The sequence below is a fragment of the Peromyscus californicus genome, unplaced genomic scaffold, assembly GCF_007827085.1.
Source record: "Peromyscus californicus insignis strain IS unplaced genomic scaffold, ASM782708v3 Scaffold_2__1_contigs__length_46816999, whole genome shotgun sequence".
In the NCBI taxonomy this organism is placed as follows: Eukaryota; Metazoa; Chordata; class Mammalia; order Rodentia; family Cricetidae; genus Peromyscus; species Peromyscus californicus.
In genome coordinates, this window is record NW_026294540.1 from 278,222 (window position 1) to 301,848 (window position 23,627).

At 43.6% G+C, this 23,627-nt stretch overlaps 2 protein-coding genes, 1 non-coding gene and 1 pseudogene across 3 annotated transcripts in view; 2 read left to right on the plus strand and 2 right to left on the minus strand.

The window, feature by feature from the left end:
- Window positions 1–2,971: 2,971 nt before the first annotated feature.
- On the minus strand, window positions 2,972–13,635 carry Pxmp2 (peroxisomal membrane protein 2). Its single transcript, XM_052754858.1, has 5 exons — window positions 13,324–13,635; window positions 11,149–11,259; window positions 8,676–8,838; window positions 5,812–5,931; window positions 2,972–3,282 (listed from the first exon to the last, which is right to left on the minus strand). The coding sequence occupies exons 1-5, from the start codon at window positions 13,443–13,445 to the stop codon at window positions 3,214–3,216; spliced, it is 585 nt and encodes a 194-aa protein (XP_052610818.1). The 5' UTR covers window positions 13,446–13,635; the 3' UTR covers window positions 2,972–3,213.
- Window positions 11,688–11,751, minus strand: LOC128121147 (U7 small nuclear RNA). The gene has a single exon (XR_008222090.1). It is a non-coding gene; the product is annotated as a U7 small nuclear RNA (small nuclear RNA).
- Window positions 13,636–13,773: 138 nt separating the features above from the next.
- Pole (DNA polymerase epsilon, catalytic subunit) overlaps window positions 13,774–23,627 on the plus strand; it is a 57,756-nt gene continuing 47,902 nt past the window's right edge. The window contains exons 1-8 of the mRNA XM_052754845.1: window positions 13,774–13,887; window positions 18,835–18,976; window positions 19,426–19,506; window positions 20,136–20,180; window positions 20,313–20,405; window positions 20,673–20,827; window positions 22,773–22,914; window positions 23,240–23,320. Coding sequence (XP_052610805.1) covers window positions 13,826–13,887; window positions 18,835–18,976; window positions 19,426–19,506; window positions 20,136–20,180; window positions 20,313–20,405; window positions 20,673–20,827; window positions 22,773–22,914; window positions 23,240–23,320 — 801 coding nt within the window. The 5' untranslated portion in view covers window positions 13,774–13,825. The remainder of the gene's footprint in view (window positions 13,888–18,834; window positions 18,977–19,425; window positions 19,507–20,135; window positions 20,181–20,312; window positions 20,406–20,672; window positions 20,828–22,772; window positions 22,915–23,239; window positions 23,321–23,627) is intronic.
- LOC128120580 (60S ribosomal protein L23-like) lies at window positions 15,760–16,204 on the plus strand (annotated as a pseudogene).

The following is a 23,627-nucleotide window of genomic DNA, read 5'->3' on the forward strand; positions in this document are numbered from 1 at the left end:
AGCACTGACAGCTCTTCCAGAGATCCTGAGTTCAATTCCCAGAAACCACATGGTGATTCACAACCATCTGTAATCAAATTTGGTGCCCTTCTCTGGTGTGCAGTCATACATGCAGGCAGAACATTGTATACATAATAAATAAATACACACACACAAAAAAAAAAACAGAACACTAGCTGGCAGTGGTGGTACATGCCTTTAATCCCAGCACTCGGGAGGCAGAGGCAGGTGGATCTCTGTGAGTTTGAGGCCAGCCTGGTTTACAGAGCAAGTTCCAGGACAGTCAAGGCTACACAGAGAAATCCTGTCTCAAAACAAACAACAACAACAACAGAACAAAAGCCCACAAAAAAAAAAAAAGAAACTGCTCTGTAAACTCAATTTACACATCGCTGCAAAAAAGGGAGGAGGCAATGGCATAATAAAGAGGGAGGTGCATTTGAATTGTGGTACTATGTAACAGTACAGTTTCAAAGACCATTCTATGGATCTAATATATTGTCCAAATACAAATATTGGTGGACTGGGTAACAACAGCTCAATTAATAGGTGCTTGTTCAGCTTATGCAAAGCCCTGGGATCCACCCTCAGTATTCATAAACTGGTGTAGTGGGCACACCTGTAATCCCAACAATTTAGAGGTGGAAGTAGATTTATAAATTCAAGGTCATCTTTGGAGTTCAAGCCCAGCTTGAACCCTGTCTCAAAAGAAAAGGGGGGTGCTCTTCCAGAGGACTCAAGTGTAATTCCCAGCACACACAACTGTCTGTGACTCCAGGTCCAGGTAATCTAACACCTTCTTCTAGCCACTAAGGGTTCTGAGTTTCCTAGGCTGGCCCTGAACTCAAGAGCTCCAGTTATCCTCCTACCCAGTGTCCCAAGTAACTGCACATGGGGCCCAGATCCCTAGTTCTCCATCACAGTCAAGCAGGGTGGGAAGTGTCAAGCTAGAGCTGTGCTGTGAATTGTATTATTGGTATCAGTCATGGGAGCATCAGTTACTTTTGTCAATGTCCTAACCTGAGGGCGAGTGTAGGAATAATGTCTACACACCCATGTTCAAAGCAGCATCAGAAGCCAGATGGTGGTGGCGCACACCTTTAATCCCAGCACTCGGGAGGCAGAGCCAGGAGGATCTCTGAGTTCGAGGCCAGCCTAGTCTACAGAGCAAGATCCAGAACAGACACCAAAACAACAGAGAGAAACCCTGTCTTGAAAACAAAACAAAACAAAAAGCAGCATCAGAGTCACCAACTCTTTTTTTTTTTTGTCGTTGTTTTGATTTGTTTTTGTTTTCTGAGACAGAGTTTCTCTGTGTTGCAGCTCTGGCTGTCCTGGAACTCACTTTGTAGACCAGGCTTGTCTCAAACTCGCAAAGATCTGCCTGCCTCTGCCTCCCGAGTGCTGGGATTAAAAATGATGGAGAGGCCCTTTCACAGAGGAATAAACAGAATGTGGTGTATATACATTTTGAAATGTTTAGCCTCAAAAAGGCAGGGAATTCTGACATGTTGAATTATGACATGGATGAATCTTGAATGTAACAAAATACCACAGACTATATCACATATACAACAGAAATTTACATCTGCTTTGGAGGTTGAAAAGTCCAAGATCTTTTGGACTTATTTCAAGCACTGTTTCTGAAATGGTATTGATATGTGCCTGGAAAAGGAAGAGGAAGGCTGTCTTCACTTAGCCAGAGAGCAAGAGGAAAATTCTGTGAAGCTTCTTTTAAAAGGACATTAATATGTTCTTTGTTAGATTTAAACACTTCCATAAAGAACCTCTCAATACTATAATAAAGATGAAGTTTCAACACAAATTTTGTAGAGTACATTCAAACCATGGCAAAATGCAATTAGTTACTTCCCTCATTGCTGTGACCGAATACCCAACAAGGAACTTAAGAGAGGAAGGATTTATTTCAGCATGGCACGGCAGCAGCAGCATGAGACATCTGGGTACACTGAGCCGAAGGAGATGAATACTGGTGCTCAGTTCATTTTCTCTCTTCCATTCAGTCTGGGACCCCAGTCCATGGGAATGGCACTGCTCACATTTGAGGATGAGCTTCCCTCCTCAGCTAACAGATTTATTTGTTTGTTTGTTTGTTTATATGTGTATGGGTGTTTTACCTGCATATATATCCAGAAGAGAGCATCAGATTGCACTGCTCGCTTTTGAGGATGAGCTTCCCTCCTCAGCTAACCGATTTATTTATTCATTTAGTTTGTTTGTCTATTTTTTTATGTATTTATTTATGTATTTATTTATTTATTTATTTATTTATTTGTATGTGTATGGGTGTTTTGCCTGCATATATATTCAGAAGAGGGCCAACCGATTTATTTGTTTGTTTGTTTGTTTGTTTGTGTATGGGTGTTTTATCTGCATATATATCCAGAAGAGGGCCAACCGATTTATTTATTTGTTTGTTTGTTTGTTTATTTATTTATATGTGTATGGGTGTTTTGCCTGCATATATATCCAGAAGAGGGCATCAGATTCCCTAGAACTGACATTACATGCTCTCCAGCCCCAGTGGTTAAAACCCTTTTTGGAGACATCCTCATATACACACCAGGTATATTTCCATGGTGATTCTAGGTCCCATTAAGCTGATGATCAAGATTAACCGACATCAGTCATTATGATAGGTGAATAAGCCAGTCCTAAGAACAGTGTCAACAGATCCCATACTGTATGTAGACTCACAAGGCATTACAGGGATAGTGGTTATTGGACTAGAAGAAATAGGGAGCTGGAGTTTAATAGGAACAGTTCTACTTTAAGAAATGGATGCTGGTGATGTCTGCATAGCACCATGATTGTACTTAATGCAGTAGAACTGTAAACTTAAATGTTAAGCATTGTACAAACTTTGGCACAACATAAAAGAACTTAAAGAGATCTGGCTATGCATTTCTCTCCAAGTAATAGTAACTGTTCAGAGAAATCACAACCATCATAGAAGCAGCTGCATCACTGTTTATTGACCTTTATTTACAGTGACAACTAAGATTATCTACTGTCTGAGCCTGGTGTTGTCTCTCTAAACATGAGATGCTGACACTAACGAAATTCCTCCCTCTGTAATTTTAAGGCATCTTGAATCACATAATTTAGTCAGGTGATGTCCTGAATGATGGATTCGGATCTCTCCTGCTGGTGGGTGGATTCCCCCAGACCTCATCCACGGTGTATCTGACATCACTTCCCCAGAGAGGCCAGGTAGGCATACCAGAACAGAGCTGCCATGTTGGCAAAGAGCACCCGGAACTGCCAAAAGAACAGTCATCAGGCCACATGAGTGGGAATCCTGACCACATCCTCACACATCAGTCACCCAAGATGAAATTCATCGCTCCAATTGTTTGCTGCTTGGTCTACCTTACTTCCCCAATATTGAATGTCTGAGCCTTTAGTTTGTAACAAGGTCTGGTAGAACCCAGCAGAGGTAGGAGTACAAATAAATCATCCTCTCCAAACAATGTTCTTGCTATGACTTGGCCTTAGCCCAGCACACCACTGCCCCAATACCTAATCACCTGGATTTACCCCACCTGAAAGCACCTTCAGTCAGTGTTGTCTCTTCCAGGCAGACAGTTCTGTGACAGTAACAATCTGTTCCTGTCTTGCTAATTATGAGTCTTTGGCACTGAGGCACAAAGTAGTGCTTAATAATACTTGCTATATAACTTCCCTTCCCCTTAAGCCTTCCTTTGCAACTATCTACAATTAGAACCTTAACCCTAACCTCATAGCCCTGCTTGGAAGCAGTTTTCTGGCCTATTCATTCCTCAACCCACCAATCCCTCTATATCTTTCCAGGATGCCCTGTGGCCCTGGACTGTGGCCCTCATGTACTACACTGGGGAGGTCTGTCATCTCCTTGGGCTCTGAGCATAGGTGTTAGTACTACAAGAAAAACTGTCTCGGGCCCATAACTAAGAGGGTTTGGTCTCTACCCAGAAACTTTTACTTACTTCCTAACACCTAATCACCCTTTTCTGCTCAGACCCAGAGAAGCCAAGCAGTCTTGCCCATTCATGTTAGCTCTCTGCAGTCACAAAGGGCTTCTACCTAAGCACCTCTGCACTCATCCAGAAGAACCCCATTATCTCCACTGTTTAAGGTGGCTCCAGAAGACCCTCTTTGTGGACCTGAATGTCCACTCATCCCAGAGGCAGTCATATCTGTATACAACATAGTCTTGTAAACATGACACTATTTCTCTGACCTCAAGACCTCTCTATCACCCTGGCTTCCTGACCATTTCTTCCCATCTTCAAATGTCTCAGGAATATTTTCTAGATTTGTGATTTGTTCTCCTTCCCTTCCCAGGCTGGCCTGGATTTCCTGGTCCTCCTGCCTCTGCCACCAGAGTGAAGGACTGCAGGCACTAGCATGCCTGGCTTGAGTTGTGGGTTGTGTGTTTCCTACTCACTCTTCAAAGCAATCTAGCTTTAGCCCCTAATCCACCCCAATATGGTTCTTAGGAAGATCACTGATAAGGTTACTTCAAACCAGACACCTGTTGGGGTTTTTTGTTTCTTGGTTTTGTTTTGTTTTTGGCTTTAATTTCCTACTATTTCTTCTGGGGTTGACTAGCCCTTTGTTATATCCTAAATGTCTGCTGGTTTTCTCCTACTTTATGGTCTGTGTGATGTATGTATGCCCATACAAATGTGGGTGGTCTGTGTATGTGCATGCTAAGTAATACACATGTAAATATTTATGAAGTGAGCATGGGTAGGTGCTATATTTATGTATATGATATAAAGTGAGGCCTAGGTGTGTATGGACTTGTGTGTATAGTGTGCTCTCTCATTCATTCATTCTCTCTCCCCTCCCTGTGTATGTGTGCATAATGTGGTGGTGGTCTGTATGTAGTGTGGTCTACACAGTATGTATGCTTGTAGTATATACAGTGTATGTGTGTGCACACTGGCCAACCTCCCTCTTCTGCCCAATGGGAGTCCTTTGCTGATCCTACTCTGCTCCTCCTTCTTCAATGGGCCCTATTGTGAGCTCCCTGTAGGAAAGATGCTTAATAGAGCACAGAAGAGGGTTAAGTTCCTGGCACAGACTAAGGGTGCTGTTGGCAACTTGGGTGTCATAAGGCTCCTACCTTTTCCTTCTTCAGTGTGCACAGACCTAGCTCCTGGGTTTGGAACTTGGCAGAGGTACCTAGTACCAATTCTTGGAAGAACCCTGGTGGTTTCTTCCATCAGGACAGAACCAGACCTAGAGCCAGAGGAAGAACACGCTGGAAGGAAAAGTCTGCATCTCTGACAGCCCTTCTCCCCTAGGGTTCAGCAGAATCCTGCCACTCACTGTGTAGACTTACTGGGACTGTGAGTCCTTCCAGTTGCAGGGAGGTCTTTGGAAAACACAGAGGATGAGCCTAGCACCAGGACAGCTGGTCCACAGTGACTTAAAGTAGTACACAGTGATAACATCTGCAGAACACTGAACCAGCTGGGCAGTGGTGGTGGCATACTTGGAGACTTGTTTATGCCAGGGTCTTCCCTACTTACCTGCTTCACTACATGTTGCCTGCTGCCCTGTATCTGCCTATTCAGTTGTTTCTACTGAGCCCAAGCAACCCAGACTGTTTCAGTTACTAGAAAACACTAGAATTTGCTCAATGAGGATGAAACAGCTGCACAGGAGTCTCCGTGCAGTTTTGCAGCTATGAATCCAGAGCTCATGGACAATGATCAGGGGTGGAAACGTGGCTTGAGAGTACTACCACTTGTTAGAAAAAATGACAAAGACCTTTAGTGAAGACAAGGCAAGCCTCACCTGCAGGGGCACGTAGTTGATGTTAATGAACTGCAAGGGCGTCCACATCCTCCAGTTCATTTGCAGTGCAGGCCAGAAGCCACTCCTCATCTTGGCAGCAAAGGCACTGACATCCTTCCCCTGCCAGGAAGGGAAGGGGAGCTGTGAGCAGTCCCTCCATCCATAGCAACTGTAATGTGGCGCCTTGACCTTGACAATGATTTGTAAAACCTGTTTATGCTTTAAAGCACACCTGCATTTACTACCCTGCAGCTAAGAGGAGTCAACTATCCAGGTGGAAAATCTTCAGTGACAGCACTCCAGTGGCAAGTTGCCTCTCACACTGGCTTGTGTCTGTCCCCATTAACTCCTTATAGCAATCTGATGATGACTTGTGCTGTGGCCAGACTAAGGGCTCAGTTATCAATGCTTCCCACATTAACTGCCAAAGATGATTAATTCCCAGTCAAAATTCGTCAGTTTTTAAAAGATGACCCCCACTAAATGTTATCTGGAAGAATGAATGTATTAAGAGTAACCACACTGGCTGGACAGTGGTGGAACACACCTTTAATCCTAGTGCTCAGGAGGCAGAGGCAGGCAGCTCTCTGAGTTCCAAGGCCAGTCTGGTCTACAGAGCAAGTTCTAGGACAGCCAAGAAAAAGAGTTACCACATTAAAAACAATAGAAGCACCTACCTTCCCATAGTTATTTTTCCAAAAATACTGTAAAATTATAGTAATTAAGACAATCTGTAAGCAATAGTCAAAAAACAAACAAAATGAAAATAATACAATAACCAAAACAACATTCAATGAAAGTGAAAATCCAGTAAAAGAACCTAGTCTAGGTCGTATGTATAGAAGTAAGAACATGACAAAATTATCTTGAAATACTGGGGATTTCAGTAAGTGGGAGACAATATACAATGTAAGTGGAAAAAACGGAAACAGAAGTCTACTCCCTGTAAACAAAAACAAAACTCAAAAGACAGGAGAGGAAAAGTATAGGTAATTTTTCTTGGAGTCTTATCAAGATTTATCAAACAGGGGCTAGAGTGCTGAGAGCCAGGCCAGCTGGCTTTCCCTGAGGAAAACATGGAATAAGTTCAGCAGACCCAGTGATGGTCTTGTGGGGAGGGGCAGGGGCAGGGCCTTAGGGAGCTGCAGTTCTGGATCCTGAGAAACCAACTCTTTCCACCTAAAGGGGCTATGGTTGTCAGTCCCAAGGCTGTTGTGTGCTCTGTCTGTGACACTCTGTCCCATTTCCCCCTGAAACCTCTATATAAGCTGCTGTACCTCTTAATACACTTGGTTGCATGAGCCACCAGCTTATGAAGGACCTCCTGGTCCCAATTTTCCTATCTTCTTTATTTTCTCATCCCCATCCTCCCCACTTAGGACCTGTTACGTAAGAACAACCTGCTGGTCCAGGTCACTGAAGAAATGGCCCAATGGTTAAGAGCACAGCTTCTCTTCCAGAGAACTCAGGGTTGATTCCCAGCACCCACATGGAGGCTCACAACTGTCTGTAACTCCTGTCGCAAGGAATCCAGTGTCCTCTTCTGGCTCTCATGGGCACCAAGCAAGCACATGCGGCACATCCATACATATAAAATACAAACAACAAGAACTAAAAAAAGATGTACCACACAATCACTAGAAAGTATTAAGAATATGTGTATCATCTTCCTATCAGAAAATCCAAAGGGGAAAGAGTACCACAGTTGAATACAAAGTTTTAAAACTTCTGTGTAGAAATACACACACACACACACACACACACACACACACACACACACACACACACACACACTTTATTTATAGAAGTTTACATTTTACCTTTATATAGGCATTTTACTTAATATGAAAGTTTGAAACACCTAAAAAAAATGGGAAACTGATTTGCTACATATATTCGTAAAAGAGGACTGTTACTCTTCATATATTCAAACATGCAAGTCAATGTAAGAAAAAACGGCAATCTTCCTTTCTCAGCCTCCTGAGTATGGCAATTATAGGCATAAGCCACCAAGCTTGGTGTAGAATCATATTAGTATATAAAACATACAAGTAAAAAACAAAAACAACTCTACTAAAAGTTATCAAAATATTTGGAAACCAATTCTGTGATAGAGTAGTATACATCCCTCTTTGACAACAGATGTGGTGACAAGGCCTAAGGGCAGCTCCACGACATATGTAACAACTGCCATGTGGATTATGAGGCTTATGACTTCCAGGGACAAACAGGCACTATTAACATTCCTGTGGTCTGTTTCCTAGGTTCACAAGGGAAAATAAAAAACATGAAAACAGAAGTTGAAGAATAGCAAGATGGCTCAGCAGGCAGTGGTGCTTGCTGTTAAGCCTGATGACCTGAGTTCAATCCCTGAGACCCACGTAGTGGAAGGAAAAGACTCCTCTGATCTCAACACACATCCTTTGGTACATACATGCCCATACACATACACACAGAGAAATCAAGGAAACAGTATTTGCTGGACATGACAGCGCTATTGTACACATCAACTCAAAGCAGCTTTGACAACATGCATAAGACCCAAACTCTCTCAAGCCAAGAAATCCCAGTATGGATATGGGAGAGGTTCATAAAGTCCTACCCCTAGCTGAGGAGCTACTGGAAATTAGTGGCTGCTAGGAAGGGAAAGCCAGTTTTTGTTTTGTTTTTTCTTCAGGGATGTGGCCCCTGAGAGGCCTATAACCATGCACTTACAGGAAACACTAAGTGAACACACATGAAGTTGGTTAGGAAAAGTAGTATGGGGAGAGGGGTCATCTTGATCAAAACACATTGAGGCCCACCCTAGGAAGCAAGGCTACCTGTTAACTGGAGATACAGCAAGTGCCAGAACAAACACCCACCTCCAACAAGTTCATGATGAGGAAGAACAGCAGCAGAAAGGTTGGTGCAAAGATCAGGCGATCCAGCAGGAGCCTCTTGACAATGGCCAAAGGAACCTCAGGAGGGATCCAGTACTCCATGAAGAGGTAGAAATAGTGACTCAGTGGACCTGTGACAAAGAACCTGGAGCACCACAGGGGTCTGAGCCGGACTGCAGTTCTTTTTACATTTCCTTCTTTGGTCCAGTCTCACACCAAGATTCACCTCAGAGCCTAAGCTCTTTTCTTCCCCCAAAGTATTTACTGATCACACAAATTTGTATAGACCTCTTTCAGTCAGTTTCAGGCAGGCTTTTTGCCTGAAAAGACTGAAGTTACTTTGCTAGTTCCTGTACTTGATCAGCTGGCAGAGCCACAATGATGGTCCTGGCTAAGATATATGTCCATCTGACTCCTCTGTGTTCCAGGCCATTATGCTGTCTGTTCACATCTGTGCCTTCATGCCTTACAGACTCTGAGAAGTAAACAGACATAACCCAGCTTGGCCAAGTGTGAGCCAAGCCCAGAAGTGAGTTTCACAAAGCACAGTAATACAGGGAGGGGCAGGAACCAGGGTCTTTCAATTCCAACAACCAAAGTCTGTGAAGGTTTTCAACTGGACTTTCCTGCACCACTGTGAGCTGGAGTAGGGCAAACAATGGAAGCCTTTGGGAGACTAAGATCATAGGAGAGGGTTAAGGTGCCTTAGCTGATCTTGTTACTTGACAAAGTATGGGAGATATGGCTTTATAAACATTACAGTAAATGACTCAAATTATTCTTGGAGCTTTTGTGGGGTTAGGACTGAATCTCAGTTGGTAGAGTACTTTCCAAGCATGCCAAGAAACCCTGGTTTGATTCCCAGCACTGCAAAAAACAAACAAGAACCAGGTGTGGTAGTGCACACCTATAATCCCAGCACTCAAGAGGCAGAGGCAAGTGGATCAGAAGTTCAAGGAATATATGATACAGCCTCAGTCTCTTCCTTTCGTGTACACACACACACACACACACACACACACACACACACACACACACACAGTCTTTCTGATTATTTATTTTATTTATGTACTTATTTATTTCTGCTTACAACAGGGTCTCACTGTGTAGCTCTGGCTGACCTGAAACTCACTATGTAGACAAGGTGGGCCTTTCAAGTACTGGGAATCACAGACGTACTATCACGCCTAGCTAAATGATGACAATAAGTGATAGCTAAGTGGCAACATACATGAAGCCATGGGTTTAATCCTAATGCTACACACAAAAAAAAGGTTTTGTTCTGTTTTTAATAGATCCAATTGGAAAGACTTCCAAATCATCTAGCCATCTTATTAGTGTTTGCCAAAGAGCTCAGGAAGGATATTGTTTTAAAGGCAGATCTCCCTATACAGCAAGAACAGGTCTGGAACTTGTGACAATCCTACTGCCTCTGCTTCCGCAGGGCTAAGCTACAAGCCTGTGTCATCACATCCAGCCTCTGGTGCTTCTTTTTTGTTTTGTTTTGTTTTTTGAGACAGGGTCTCAATATGTAGTTCTGGCTGTCCTAGAACTCACTATGTAGACCAGGATAGCCTCAAACTCACAGAAATCCACCTGCCTCTGCCTCCCAAGTTCTGGAATTAAAGGAATGTGCCACTATGTCTAGCTCTCTGAAGCTGCTGCTTCTTCTTCTTCTTCTTCTTCTTCTTCTTCTTCTTCTTCTTCTTCTTCTTCTTCTGGTTTTTTGAGACAGGGTTTCTCTATGTAGTTTTGGTGCCTGTCCTGGATCTCACTCTGTAGACCAGGCTGGCCTCAAACTCACAGAGATCTGGCTTTGCCTCCCGAGTGCTGGGATTAAAGGCATGTGCCACCAATGCCCTGCCTGAAGCTTCTTAAAGAATTAGTTTTGTTTTTTTTAAAGATTTATTTATTTATTTACTATGTATACAGTATTCTGCCTACATGTATGCCTGTATGCCAGAAGAAGGCACAGGATCTCATTATAGATGGTTGTGAGCCACTATGTGGTTGCTGGGAATTGAACTTGGGACCTCTGGAAGAGCAGCCAGTACTCTTAACCTCTAAGCCATCCCTCCAGCCCCAAGAATTAGTTTTTCTTTTTCTTTTTTTATTTTATTTTCTATTTTGTGTGTGTGTGCATGAATGTTTTGCTTACAGGTATGTCTGTGCACCATATAATGTGTCTGGTACTTTATGAGGTCAGAAGAGGTCATCAGATCCCTTGGAACTGGAGTTAAAGATGTCTGTGAACTGCTACATGGATGCTGGGAATCAAACCTGGGTTTTCTACAAGAGCAGTCATTACTCTTAATAGCTGAGCCATTAACAGCTGAGCCATCTCTCCAGCCCCAGAATTAGATTTCCAAACCAAAGTATTCCAAAGCCTTGATGCTGACAGCCAGCTCTGCTGTGTTCAGTCTGCAGAGGTGAGCCAGCTCTCCGTGACACTTACCCATAAACTAAATATCGGAGAGGCCCACTGACGTCTAGACTTTGAAGGTCTTTTTTCTGTTTCTTCTCAATCATCTGGGCCAGAAGGTTCCCAATGGCTGACAAAATGCCACTGTGGAGGAAGAGGCAATCAGAAATGAGTAACAGACACAAAGGCTTGCCTTTCCTGCTTGGCAATAGCAGAGCTGCTATGGATCTTGCTATGGATTGTGAAATAAGTCCTTATTAAAGCAGCTTGCAGGTAAAGCCTCTGAAGGTAGAGATAGTACAGCCTAAAACCAAAACACAAGCATGCACAGTGAGAGTTCCACCTGCTGGACTGCATGCTTCCAATATCCCCACTGCTGCTTCATTGAAGGCTTGGGTGTAAAAGGCAATAAGAAGGATGCTTATGAGGACGCTTCTGTAGTTGACTGTGGGCTGTACACATCTGTATGGGCTGACATCTGTATGTGATATTATATTGTAGTTTTTAAAAATGTTTGAAATGGGGCAGAAGTTATTAGGGATTTTTCTTTCTTTTGTGTGTGTGTGGGGGGGGGGTGTGTGCAAAAAAAAAAGTCAGAAAACATACTAGACAAATTCTAAAAGAGCTATAACACTTCTGTAGTATTTCTGTGCAAATTTACACTCCTGAAGTAAAATTCCTGGTAAAAAGACAAGGTCAGTTGCTTCTTAAGGTTGAGTCCTGTCTTAGTCTCTTTTCATGTTGCTGTGATGAAATGCCTGACAAAAGCAACTCAAGAGAGCGGTTATTTCAGCTCACAGTTAAAGGGACGGCCCCTCACGGCAGCCAATCAGAGCATCTGGATCCAGCACACCCACAATCAAGAAACAGAATGAGCCCAGTCTTCTGGCGCACACCTTTGATCCTTTAATTCCAGCATCCAGGAGGCAGAGGCAGGTGGATCTCTGTGAGTTCTAGGCCAGCCTGGTCTACAGAGGAGTTCCAGGACAGCCAGGGCTACACAGAGAAACCCTGTCTCAAAAAAAACAAAGAGAGACAGAGAAAATGTATGCTGCTCAGCTAGCTTCAGTCAAGGATCCTAACCAGGAATGATGCCACCCATAGTGGGCAGATCTACCCTCCTCAATTAAGGTAATCAAGATAATCCCTTACATGCAGGCCTAAAGGCCCATCTCCCGGGTGGTTCTAAATTTTATCAAGTTGACAACTGGCATTAACCATCACAGGTCTGTAAGCTGTCTTCTAAAAACTATAAAATCCCAAATTGTTAGTATGGATCATAAGGACCCTCTTGACCTGACCCTTGGTCACCTCTTCCCATCTCCTGTCCCTTTTGACTTCCTCCACCTGCATAGTTCTTCTCTTCAACATGCCCTGTGCTCCTCCCTCAGGACTTTTGCACTTACTGTGTCCTGTACACTACTGCTTCTCTTCTGTGTGCTTCTGATCAATGTCTACAACACAGGAGAAACTTCCCTAACTGCTCAGGTTACATATTTATCTGACTTTTTTTTTTTTTGTCTAGTTCTTCTCAGCTCCGTGAGAAAAAAAAAAGGTCTACGTACCTATTTTAACCACAACTATATGTCCAGCACACAGGAGGCACTCTGTACATACTTAGAAGAGCTAAATTAATAGAGGACAAACCTATAAAATTCTCTAATAAAAATTAACAGAAACAGGAATATTTCATTAAGAAACTGAACGATGTAGATCAAAGTGCAAAGCTCACCAGCAACAGGGCTTACCACTCAGGGTTGGAACGGTGTCCCTGGTTCCCTGGTCTTGACAACATTCAGACTGCAAGGGCTACTGCATTCCCTGCCTAAGTAGAACTTTGGACGCACCTTGATGCAGGACTTTGCCTCTGGCACCCACATTCTACAGCAGTGGTTTTCAGCCTTCCTAGTGCTGCGACCCTTTAATACAGTTCCTCAGGTGGTGACTCCCAACCATGAAACAATTTTCATTGCTACTTCATAACTGAAATTTCGCTACTGTTATGAATAGTAATGTAAATAACAGATATAACTATGAAAGGGTCGTTTGACTCCCAAGGGGTCACAGCCCACAGGTTGAGAACCGCTGCCACACAGGCTGTAATTGTGCAGCTTGAGCTGCTGGAGCCCCTTCCCTTATACTACCCTGCGCGAGCCCCTCCCCTGTCGGCGCCCGTCCTTTCCACTCCTCTTCCCTGTAGGAACCCACCTGCTGACTGCTTTGGTGAACACTGGATAGAGCTTTAGGAGCAGCAAGTATTGGGCGAGCGCTCGCCGAGGAAGCGACCCGAGCTGGGATTCCGCCCGCAGTCTTGACACGGCAGGTGCCATCGCCGTCCCAGCTCTGAGTTGCCCCGGGCGCCCACCCAACAGCTGGCCAGTCAGGCATCCGGCCCGGGACACCGGGCACAGGGCGGGGACGGCCTGACATTTCCTGCCCTACCAAGGCCCTCAGCGCGCCGGGCCGACCCCGCCGCACGCGCGGCTCACGGCCGCGTATTTTCCCCCGGTCCCTGCGACCCACCCTCCGCACTCTGGGGCGGATTGGAGAGCCGAGGGGCGGGGCGGGGCGGGGCGGGGCGGGCCCCGTGCCACGTCTGCCCGACGCCTGAGCGCCACGCCTTCTCATTGGCCGGAACTCTGACCTCGCGAGAGTAGGTGAGAGCGCGCCAAATTCTCCCCGGACCGTCAGGAAACTTGTGGGCTGCGCGATGGTCCTCAGGAACACTGGACGTAGGCACGCCGAACCGGGCGCGGACGGCGAAGTCAGCCGGTGAGAGCCGGCGTCCTGCTGCGAAGGCACTGGCCGGAGCCAGCTTGGGCGGGTGCCGTGTCGGTTGGAGCGGCGGGCGGGGCGCGCGGCGGGGAGGACCGGGCGGACTCCCGCCTTCACCTTGTGTAGTTTTATTGAGATGCTAACTTTCTCCGTAGCCCAGGCTGCATTCTCTAGACGTATTTGTGCCTGTTTTGTGGCCTTACTAGGAGAGAACGACTATTCTCATCAGACAAAGAGGGAACAGGAGAACCATAGAAAGATTCTGTCTAGTCTAGCTTGGCGAAGTAAATCAGTTTATTGGGATTGCTCAAAGAATCATCTGTTTCTCATGGGCACTTGCACCACCCAAAGTCCCAACTCTCATGCATCGTATTAGAGTATGATGACAAAAGAAACAGATGTGCATATCTTATGCTGTGATTGGTAACACTGCCTAGTGGCAGAAACAGTTGGCTGTGCTGTGTGACAATGTATCAGAATGGGAGCCCTAGTTGAGCGGAAACCCTTCAAGAGCTGAGTAGTGATAATGTTTTCCTAGCATATGGATTTGATGTACAACACCTCCATCGCAGATGTGGTAATTGACTTGGACCAGCAAGTAGTTGTGCAGTGACAGGTTCCTGAGAGAGAGATGACCAGGGGATGAGAAGATAAGAAAGTTAAGGATCAAGAGGTCTCACACAAGCTGATGGCTCATGCAAGCAAATGTATTAAGAAGTACTGGTGCCAGGCGGTGGTGGCGCACGCCTTTAATCCCAGCACTCAGGAGGCAGAGCCAGGCGGATCTCTGTGAGTTTGAGGCCAGCCTGGGCTACCAAGTGAGTTCCAGGAAAGGCGCAAAACTACACAGAGAAACCCTGTCTCGAAAAACCAAAAAACAAACAAACAAACAAACAAACAAACAAAAAAGAAGTACTGGTATCAGCTAGTCGGTGGTAGCGCACACCTTTTTCCAGCACTAGAGGCAGGTGGATCTCTGAGTTCCAGGACAGCCAAAGCTACACGGAGAAACTGTGTCTCAAAAAATCACCCCCCCCCAAAAAAAAAAGTACAGCATCTTATATATAGGTTTCAGGGGGAAACGGCACAGAGTGTCATGTCACAGATAGAGCACACAGCAGCCTTGGGACTGATAGCCATAGCACCTTTAGGTAGAAACAGTTGGTTTCTCCGGGATCTCAAGCCACAGCTCCCACAAGGCTCTGGCCCCAGGCTATTACTTGCTCTGCCAAGGTCATTCCTGGTTTAGAAAAGTAGCTATGTTCCTTTTCCATACATCAGGGCCTCAGGGAAAGCCTCGGTATAACTCTCAACAGTAATGATAGTTACTGTGCTGGCTGCTTCCTTCATGTCCATAATGCCATGAAAAGGCACATTGAGGTGGGCAGTAGTCTTATACTGTTATATTCATGCTGTACGTCAATTAGGAATGTGAGATGTGAAATAATTTACCTACCTACTTTTACAACTACATGTGCTTTTTTATTTTATTTTGCTCTGTGTGTGTGTGTGTGTGTGTGTGTGTTTGAGATGGGGGTTTCTCTGTATAGCCCTGGCTGTCTTGGAACTAGCTCTGTAAGACTAGCCTGCCCTTGAACTCAGAGATCCTCCCACCTCTGCCTCCTGAGTGCTGAGATTAAAGGCATTCACCACCACCACCACCAGTGGTGTTTTGCTTTGTTTTGTTTTTAAACTAGAAATGGAACACAATCTCACACATGGAAAGACATACTATACCACTAAGCTATATCACCAGCCCAGGACATGCCCTTAATCATTCAACTTTGCCGTGTACTTGATGTCCTGAGAGCAGATAGAAAGCTGTTAAAAATAATAATAGGCCTTTCTGACTCTTTCTGGGCATTCAAGATGTCGAAGCGAGGACGTGGTGGGTCCTCTGGAGCAGAATTCCGGACTTCCCTGGGTCTTCGGTAGGAGCTATGATCAACTGTGCTGACAACACAGGAGCCAAAAATTTGTGTATCATCTCTGTGAAGGGAATCAAGGAATGACTGAACAGACTTCCTGCTGCTGGTGTGGGAGGCATGGTGATGGCCACAGTTAAGAAAGGCAAACTAGAACTAAGAAAAAAGGTCCATCTAGCTGTGGTAATTTGACAATGAAAGTCATATCGAAAAAAGATGGAGTGTTTCTTTATTTTGAAGACAATGCAGGGGTCATGGTAAACAATAAAGATGAGATGAAAGGTTCTGCTATCACAGGTTCAGTTGCAAAGGAATGTGCAGACTTGTGGCCCAGAATTGCATCCAGTGCAGGCAACATTTCATGGCAGTGTATTTGTCAGATATATTAATTAAAAAGTCAAAAAGAGCCGGGCGGTGGTGGCGCACGCCTTTAATCCCAGCACTCGGGAGGCAGAGCCAGGCGGATCTCTGTGAGTTCGAGGCCAGCCTGGACTACCAAGTGAGTTCCAGGAAAGGCGCAAAGCTACACAGAGAAACCCTGTCTCGAAAAACCAAAAAAAAAAAAAAAAAAAAAAAAAAAGTCAAAAAGAAAATAATAGGCGGGCAATGGTGGCACAAACCTTTAATTCCAATATTGAGGAGGCAGAGGTAGGTGGATCTCTGAGTTTGAGGCCAGCCTTGTCTACAGAGCAAGTTCCATAACAATAAAATAGCTTTTAGAAACTTTTGTTCATATTCACACACACTCAACTCCTCTCCTTAATTCCTCCCAGATATATCCCTCTCCAATTTGTAAGACCTCATTTTTTGTTTTGTTTTCTTTTGTTTTTCGAGACAGGGTTTTTCTGTGTAGCCCTGACTGTCCTTGAACTCACTCTGTAGAACAAGCTGGCCTCAAACTCACAGAGATCTGCCTGCCTCTGCCTCCCCAGTGTTAGGATTAAAGGCATGTAGCACCACCACCCGGCAAGATCTCTTTTTTTTTCTTTTTTTTGTTTTTTTGTTGGTTTTAATAACCTGGTTTGTGCTGCCTCTGTACTCCTGGATGTGTCGACCAGTAACAGCTTTTGGTTTATACTTATATGTCCTGTATGCTTTATGTGGATTAGCTCACTTAATCTTTGCAGCAGTCCTGTCAGGAAACCATGTCTCCTTGAGGCTGTAGATAGTGATAAAAAATGTGAGTTTTAGCTATATCTGTCTCCTGTTTCATTGAATGAGGTAATGCAGGGTACTCTTCATAGGTGCTGTAGTGAAAATTAATTGAGAATATGTCCTCAGAGTACTTTGACACTGTCTGTAGTAATATGTAAGCAGTTGTCTTTGTTTTTACATTTTTTACTCTTGCTGAATAAAAAGTAAGGTAGACAGCTTATAGGAAAGCGTATTGGGAGGAGGTGGGGTCTGGGTGACCAGCTTCATAGCCAACTTTTTTTTTTTTTTTTTTTTCGAGACAGGGTTTTTCTGTGTAGCCCTGGATCTTGCTCTGAAGACCAGGCTGGCTTCGAACTCGCAGAGATCCACCTGCCTCTGCCTCCCGAGTGCTGGGATTAAAGGTGCGCCACCACTGCTCGGCCTTTCTAACAAATTTTGCCAACTCATCAGGATGGTATTTCAGGGTCAGGGAGTTTTATATTCTTCAGAAGTAACACTTCATTCAGCCCTGGTTTTGAAGAAGTTCTAGGTGCAGACTAAAACTGTTTTTTTCTAGCAAAGTCAGAAATAGTTTGTGTTTTTAATTGGAGGTAAATCCAAGCAAGATGTGGTAGTGCACACCTGTAGTTCACCACTTTGGAAGCAAGGGCAAGAAGATTATGAGTTCAAGGCCAGCTTGAAACTGTCTCAAAAAGAAGCAAGGAGAGCTGGGCATGGTGGTGCACACCTCTGAAACCAGCACTCAGGAAGCAGAGGCAGGTAAATCTTTGAGTTTAAGGTCATCCTGGTCTACAGAACTAGTTCCAGGACAGCCAGGGCTGCACAGAGAGACCCTGTCTTGAAAAAAAGGGTTGGGGGGAGCCTTAATCTTGAAGTAATTGTAGAATCTTTTATACTTGTCAGAAATGCTGAAGATCCAGTCTGCCCCAGTGATAGCTTTTAACTGCAGTGAAAATACAATGTCATAGCCAGTTGTCATCAATTAGATTGCACCAACTGCCCTTTTACACATGTACATGTGTTCAGTTCTCTGTTGTTTAGTCACATGTATATTTATGATTTTATCACCACAATCAAGATACAGAATGCCAGGTCACAAAGATTTGGATGCTGATTTTCATGACCATAGCCATTCTTCCTCCCCCATGTTTGTCAGCTGGTGATCTGTTTTCCATCTCTATAATTTTATTTTTTAAATGCTGTATAAAATGTCACAGTGTATCTTGAGAGCATTGGTATAATTCTCGTGATCCATTCCAAGTTGTGTTTATTAATTCATTGCTGAGTAGTATTCATATATGGATAAGCTAAAATTACTCTCTTGGTGAAAAATATCTGAATTGTTTGCAGGTTTAGCTTTTATAAATAAAGGCGCTGTGATATTTGCATACAAATTTTTGTGAAATGAGTTTTTATTTCTCTGGCATAGAGCTTAGCATTGCACTTCTAGGCTTTGTGCAGTTTTTGTATTCCAAGAAGAAGCGGCATCCTGGTGTGACTGGTGTTTTTGTTAGTGTTCTGGTGATAGTCAAATGGGTTGGGGTTCGGGATTGCCTTTGTTGTGTTTTTTCCTGTAAATGCTGGGTTTTGTTTTTTGTTTTTTTTCATTGAGCCTTCTGCTGGCCTTAATGTTTTCTTCAGGGATGCATATGCCATGCCATATCAGAAACACATAGACATCAAGTGTTGTGGCACACACTTTTAATCCCAGCACTTGAGAAGCAGGCAGGTGGATTACTGTGAGTTGGAGGCCAGCGTGGTCTACCTAGTGAGACCCTGTCTCCTAAACAAAACACATAGATAAAAGTTAGGGGTCTGAAGTGGGAAATGTGAATGGTGAAGCCTGATTCTTTTCTTTACTCAGGGATGATGGTCCCTCTTCCTCAGTCTCAGCACTCAAGCGTCTGGAACGCAGCCAGTGGACAGATAAGATGGACTTTAGGTTTGGTTTTGAGAGGCTGAAAGAGCCTGGAGAAAGGACTGGCTGGCTCATCAACATGCACCCTGTAAGTATCTGAATGAACATTGCTCAGCCTTTACTTCTAGTGGGTGGCTGTCCCCTTTCCTATAATCATCAATCTTATCTAATGGATAGGTGATAGGGAAGAAGAAAGCCATTGTCTGAGAAATCTAGTTATTGGAAGTGCTTCTCCTTTCCTGTTTAACATGGAGGCCACAAAGTGGCCACCGTGGTAAGACCAAGATGAGAGATATGCTAACCATCAGCAGAAAGCTTTCAAGAATCATTAAAGGGAAATTCAGAAAAATCCTCACTGGGGAGTCATTATAATGCGGTCCTTATGAATGAGGCTGGTAGTGTTTGTATTGGGGCAAAATAAAGGGCTAGGTGCAAGGATTTTGTCTTTATAGTACTCAGTGTCTCAAAAAGTAGCCCAGAAAGAGCTCTTAGGCTATGTAGAAGATAATATGCTCATGTTCCATGGTTCTCCTACAGACTGAGGTTTTAGATGAAGACAAACGCTTAGTCAGTGCAGTGGATTATTACTTCATTCAAGATGATGGAAGCAGATTTAAGGTAAGCCCTTGACCTAAGAAAAATAAAGCCTACTCATGACAGGTAAGTGGTCTAAAATAAGGAGTATTCATTCACTCTGTGTCGGGGAGGAAATGGGAGGCTGTAGTGTATAGTTGCTTGCAACCCATCAAGAACATGGCCCCTGTGAACTTCAGTCACATTTAAAATACCCTGAGGGAAGGTGGCTCAGGAGGTTGAACAGTATTGCTTCTTGGGTTCTTGCCCATGAGAGATGTGCAGATCTAAATTTCATATATACAGTATCTTTAAAGAGCTGCCAAAGAAAGGGACTGGAGAGAAGGCCAGTGTTTAAGAGCACTGACTGCTCTTCCAGGGGATCCATGTTCAATTTCCAGCAACCTACAAGGCAGCTAACAGCTATCTGTAATTCCAGTTCCAGAGAATCCAATGCCCTCTTTTGTTGTCCGTGGTCATCAGTTATGCACTTGGTATATAGACATACATTCAAGCGAACACACATAAAATATAAAATAAAAATAAATCGTTATAAAAAGAAAAAAAAGCCCTCAAGGTCCAAGGTACCTTGTATCTAAGTTACCCAGAGGTTGCCACTCTGAGATCTTTTCCCTTTTTTCTTCCTTGTCACATCCTTTTGGTGACTTTTATAGGTGGCCTTACCCTATAAGCCGTATTTCTACATTGCAACCAGAAAGGTAAGTCTGCTTGGTAGAAACGGGTCGAATGATCTATTCCTTATCCTACCTAGTAGATTTCAAAACAGAAATGGGTAAGTAAGAAGATATATCTTACTAATAGAACATACATGAATTCTGATCCTGATTTAGGGTTGTGAGCGTGAAGTTTCATCTTTTCTATCCAAGAAGTTTCAGGGTAAAATTGCAACATTAGAGAATGTTCCCAAAGAAGATCTGGACTTGGTGAGTATCCCCAGACCTTCTAGGGGCAGATGAGGCTGGTGTCCACACTGTCTATAGCAGTGGATGAGGTAGAAGGCCAGGTCATTTACTGGGGCAACCTGGAGGATGAGGGATGGTGGTTGCTCCCAAAGTTGTGTTTAAGGAACTTTGGTAATATTGCGGGTGCCACATGCAAAAGTAAGCTAAATGCTTTGACTTGTATGTGTTTACCTAACAGTCTTTACCCTCCGTTTCTCATTATTCATCAGCTGTCATTTTACTTTAAAGCCAAATCACTTGGTCGGCTTGAAGCGGAGTTACATCAAACTGTCCTTCCACACTGTAGAGGACCTTGTCAAAGTGAGGAAGGAGATCTCACCTGCTGTGAAGAAGAACCGGGAGCAGGACCATGCCAGTGATGAGTACACAGCAATGCTTTCCAGGTAACTTTCCTTCTCGTGAGCAAAGTGCCGGTTACTTCAGAATAACAAGCTGATATAAGGCAGGAACTCTTCAGAGAAAATCCCTTCACGTTTGGCTATATAGAGACAATTTAGATGTTCTTTCTGTTAAATAAACACTAGCTTCCCACGGTTGTGTTGTTTGTGTTTTACCTCCTCTGTAAGAGGAGGTAGGTATGGCTCTAAAATTGAGTTGCTGTAGCAATGAGGATATTTATCCCCCGCTCCCCGCAGCTGTGGACCGAACCCAGGGCCTTGTGCTTGCTAGGCAAGCGCTCTACCACTGAGCTAAATCCCTAACCCCACAATGAGGATATTTTAGAGGGCTCCGTCCTCTACCACTTTAACACTGTCTACAAATGTTATCAAGTGTTTTGTTTTATAGATGCTTTCTCCAGAGAACCTGGAGTATACAGAGAAATTTAAATGTAGATTGCAAGTACTGTTATTAAATGTTTAGGCACATTAATAACAGAAAAGCAAAGTAAAAACAAAAACCTTAAGTTTGCATGATTTCAGAAATACTGATCATGACCTTTTGATAAAGAATCAATTTGAGATCCAGGTGTAGTGGTACATGCTTTTAATCCCAGCACTCAAAAGACAAATGGATCTCTGAATTAAAGGCTAGCCAGAGCTATTTAGAGAGACCTTGTTTCAAAAAAAGAAAAAGGGCCTGATTATGAATCTCCAGAACCCAGATAAAGCTAATGAGCATGTAACCCCAGTGTTTCTATGGTGAGATCAGAGGCAGAGACATGAGAATTCCTAGAAGCTCATAAGCCAGCCAACTTGGTGTATGCAGCAACAAAACAACAAAAAAAGAGACCTTACCTCAATAAGAAGCAAGGCAAGGACCAACACGCAATGTTGGCCTCTGTCCTCCACATGTGCGTTCTGGCATACATACATACACACTAAAAAAAAAAAATCAAATAGAGCCTCCCCACCCCCCTGGAAAAATCAGTTTGAGACTTTGGACACTTCTGCAGTGTATCCCCTAACTCCAGTCATCTCTGGTGATGCCATAAATTACTTTTGGGGATATTTTAAGATGTAGTTTGTAACAGCCTGTGAGCTCTCTTTGATGACTGCCATTTTTTTCCTCTTAAACCACTTAATTTTGAGCTTAGAGTGATGGATTGTATTTTATTTTAATTTAAATTTTGTGTATATTTGTGTGTTGCTGAGGATTGAACCTAGAGCCTTGTGCATACCACTGACCTTTTCTTTGTCTCTCTTCTTTCCTTTAATTGGTTGATTGGTTGGTTGGAGTCAGGTTCTCACACTGTAGCCCAGTTTGGCATGAAACTCATTATGTAGACCAGGCTGGCTTTATATTTAAAGCCCTTGTCCTTCTCAGTTGTTAGGATATTTAGTGGCTCTTTCAGTGAAAGATTTTCCACTTGAATATAAGACTATTATAGAAATAGTTGACATTATCTAGTCACTTCATCATACACCAAGCTAGATGCTTTATGATATTAATACTTCATTCAGACAGGATAATCTAGTTACTGTCATCTTCATTTTCTTAATGAAGAAAGGGATGTTTTGCAAGGGTGGGCTGCATCTGTTAGTACTGCAGCTGTCCACAACTCTGCTCACTTCAGCTTTGCATGGAGCAACCTGCTAGTAGAGATGATGTGTTGGAAATACCACACTGGGGGGGTCCTCCTGACTATAGTGCAATGTCTGACTTACATCTTGTAAAATGTACACATCTCCAGTATACCTTAATTCTCTTTTCTCTGACCTGTTGCTCAGGTTGGGTGATAATCTAAGGCCATTTCTTGAATGATTGCCCTGGACTTTACAGCCTCCCCATTTGCCTTTGTGTTTATTCGCTTTGGACTCTTAGGTCTTTACTCCCCCAGTATCATGCAGATCATAATCGAGTTAGTGGCTTTCTTCGCTTACTCTCCAGTATTCTGCAAGGAGGCAGTGTAATTACTGATGAAGAGGAAACCTCTAAGAAGATAGTTGACCAGTTGGACAACATAGTGGACATGCGGGAGTATGATGTTCCCTACCACATTCGCCTCTCCATTGACCTCAGAATCCATGTGGTAAGGTGAAGGTAGCTGTTGCTTGAGTAAAGTCCCTGGGGAGGGACGGGGGACTCTGGATAAATCTACACAGAAATAGATTTTTCTGGAGCCAGCAAGATGGCTTGGTGGGTAAAGGCACTTGCTGCCCTGAGTTTGAACCCCAGGATCCACATGGTGGTAGGAAAGAACCAACTCCTACAAGCTGTTTACTGACTTCCACACATGCATACATACACACATTCACACTCTAAGTAAACATAATTAAAATTTTTTTGTTAAGTAAATAGACATTTCTGGATGGAGAACTCTTTCTTTAGTTAATGTATGCTTCATTATTCTGCAGGCTCATTGGTACAACGTCAGATTTCGAGGAAATGCTTTTCCTGTGGAAATTACCCGACGAGTTGATCTTGTTGAACGACCTGTAAGTTGTTGCATTTCCTCAGTCCTAAAATCTACTTCTTCTTTAAGTACTTTCTGAAGGGCTGGAGAGATGGCTCAGGGGTTAAGAGCACTGGCTGCTCTTCCAAAGGTTCTGAGTTCAATTCCCAGCAACCACATGGTGGCTCACAACCATCTGTAATGAGATCTGGCGCCCTCTTCTGGTCTGCAGGTATACGTGCAGACAGAGCACTGTATACATAATAAATAAACCTTTAAAAATAAATAAATAAATACTTTCTGAAAATATTAGTAGTTTTTTTTCATCAGTCTCTAACCTAAAAGCATAT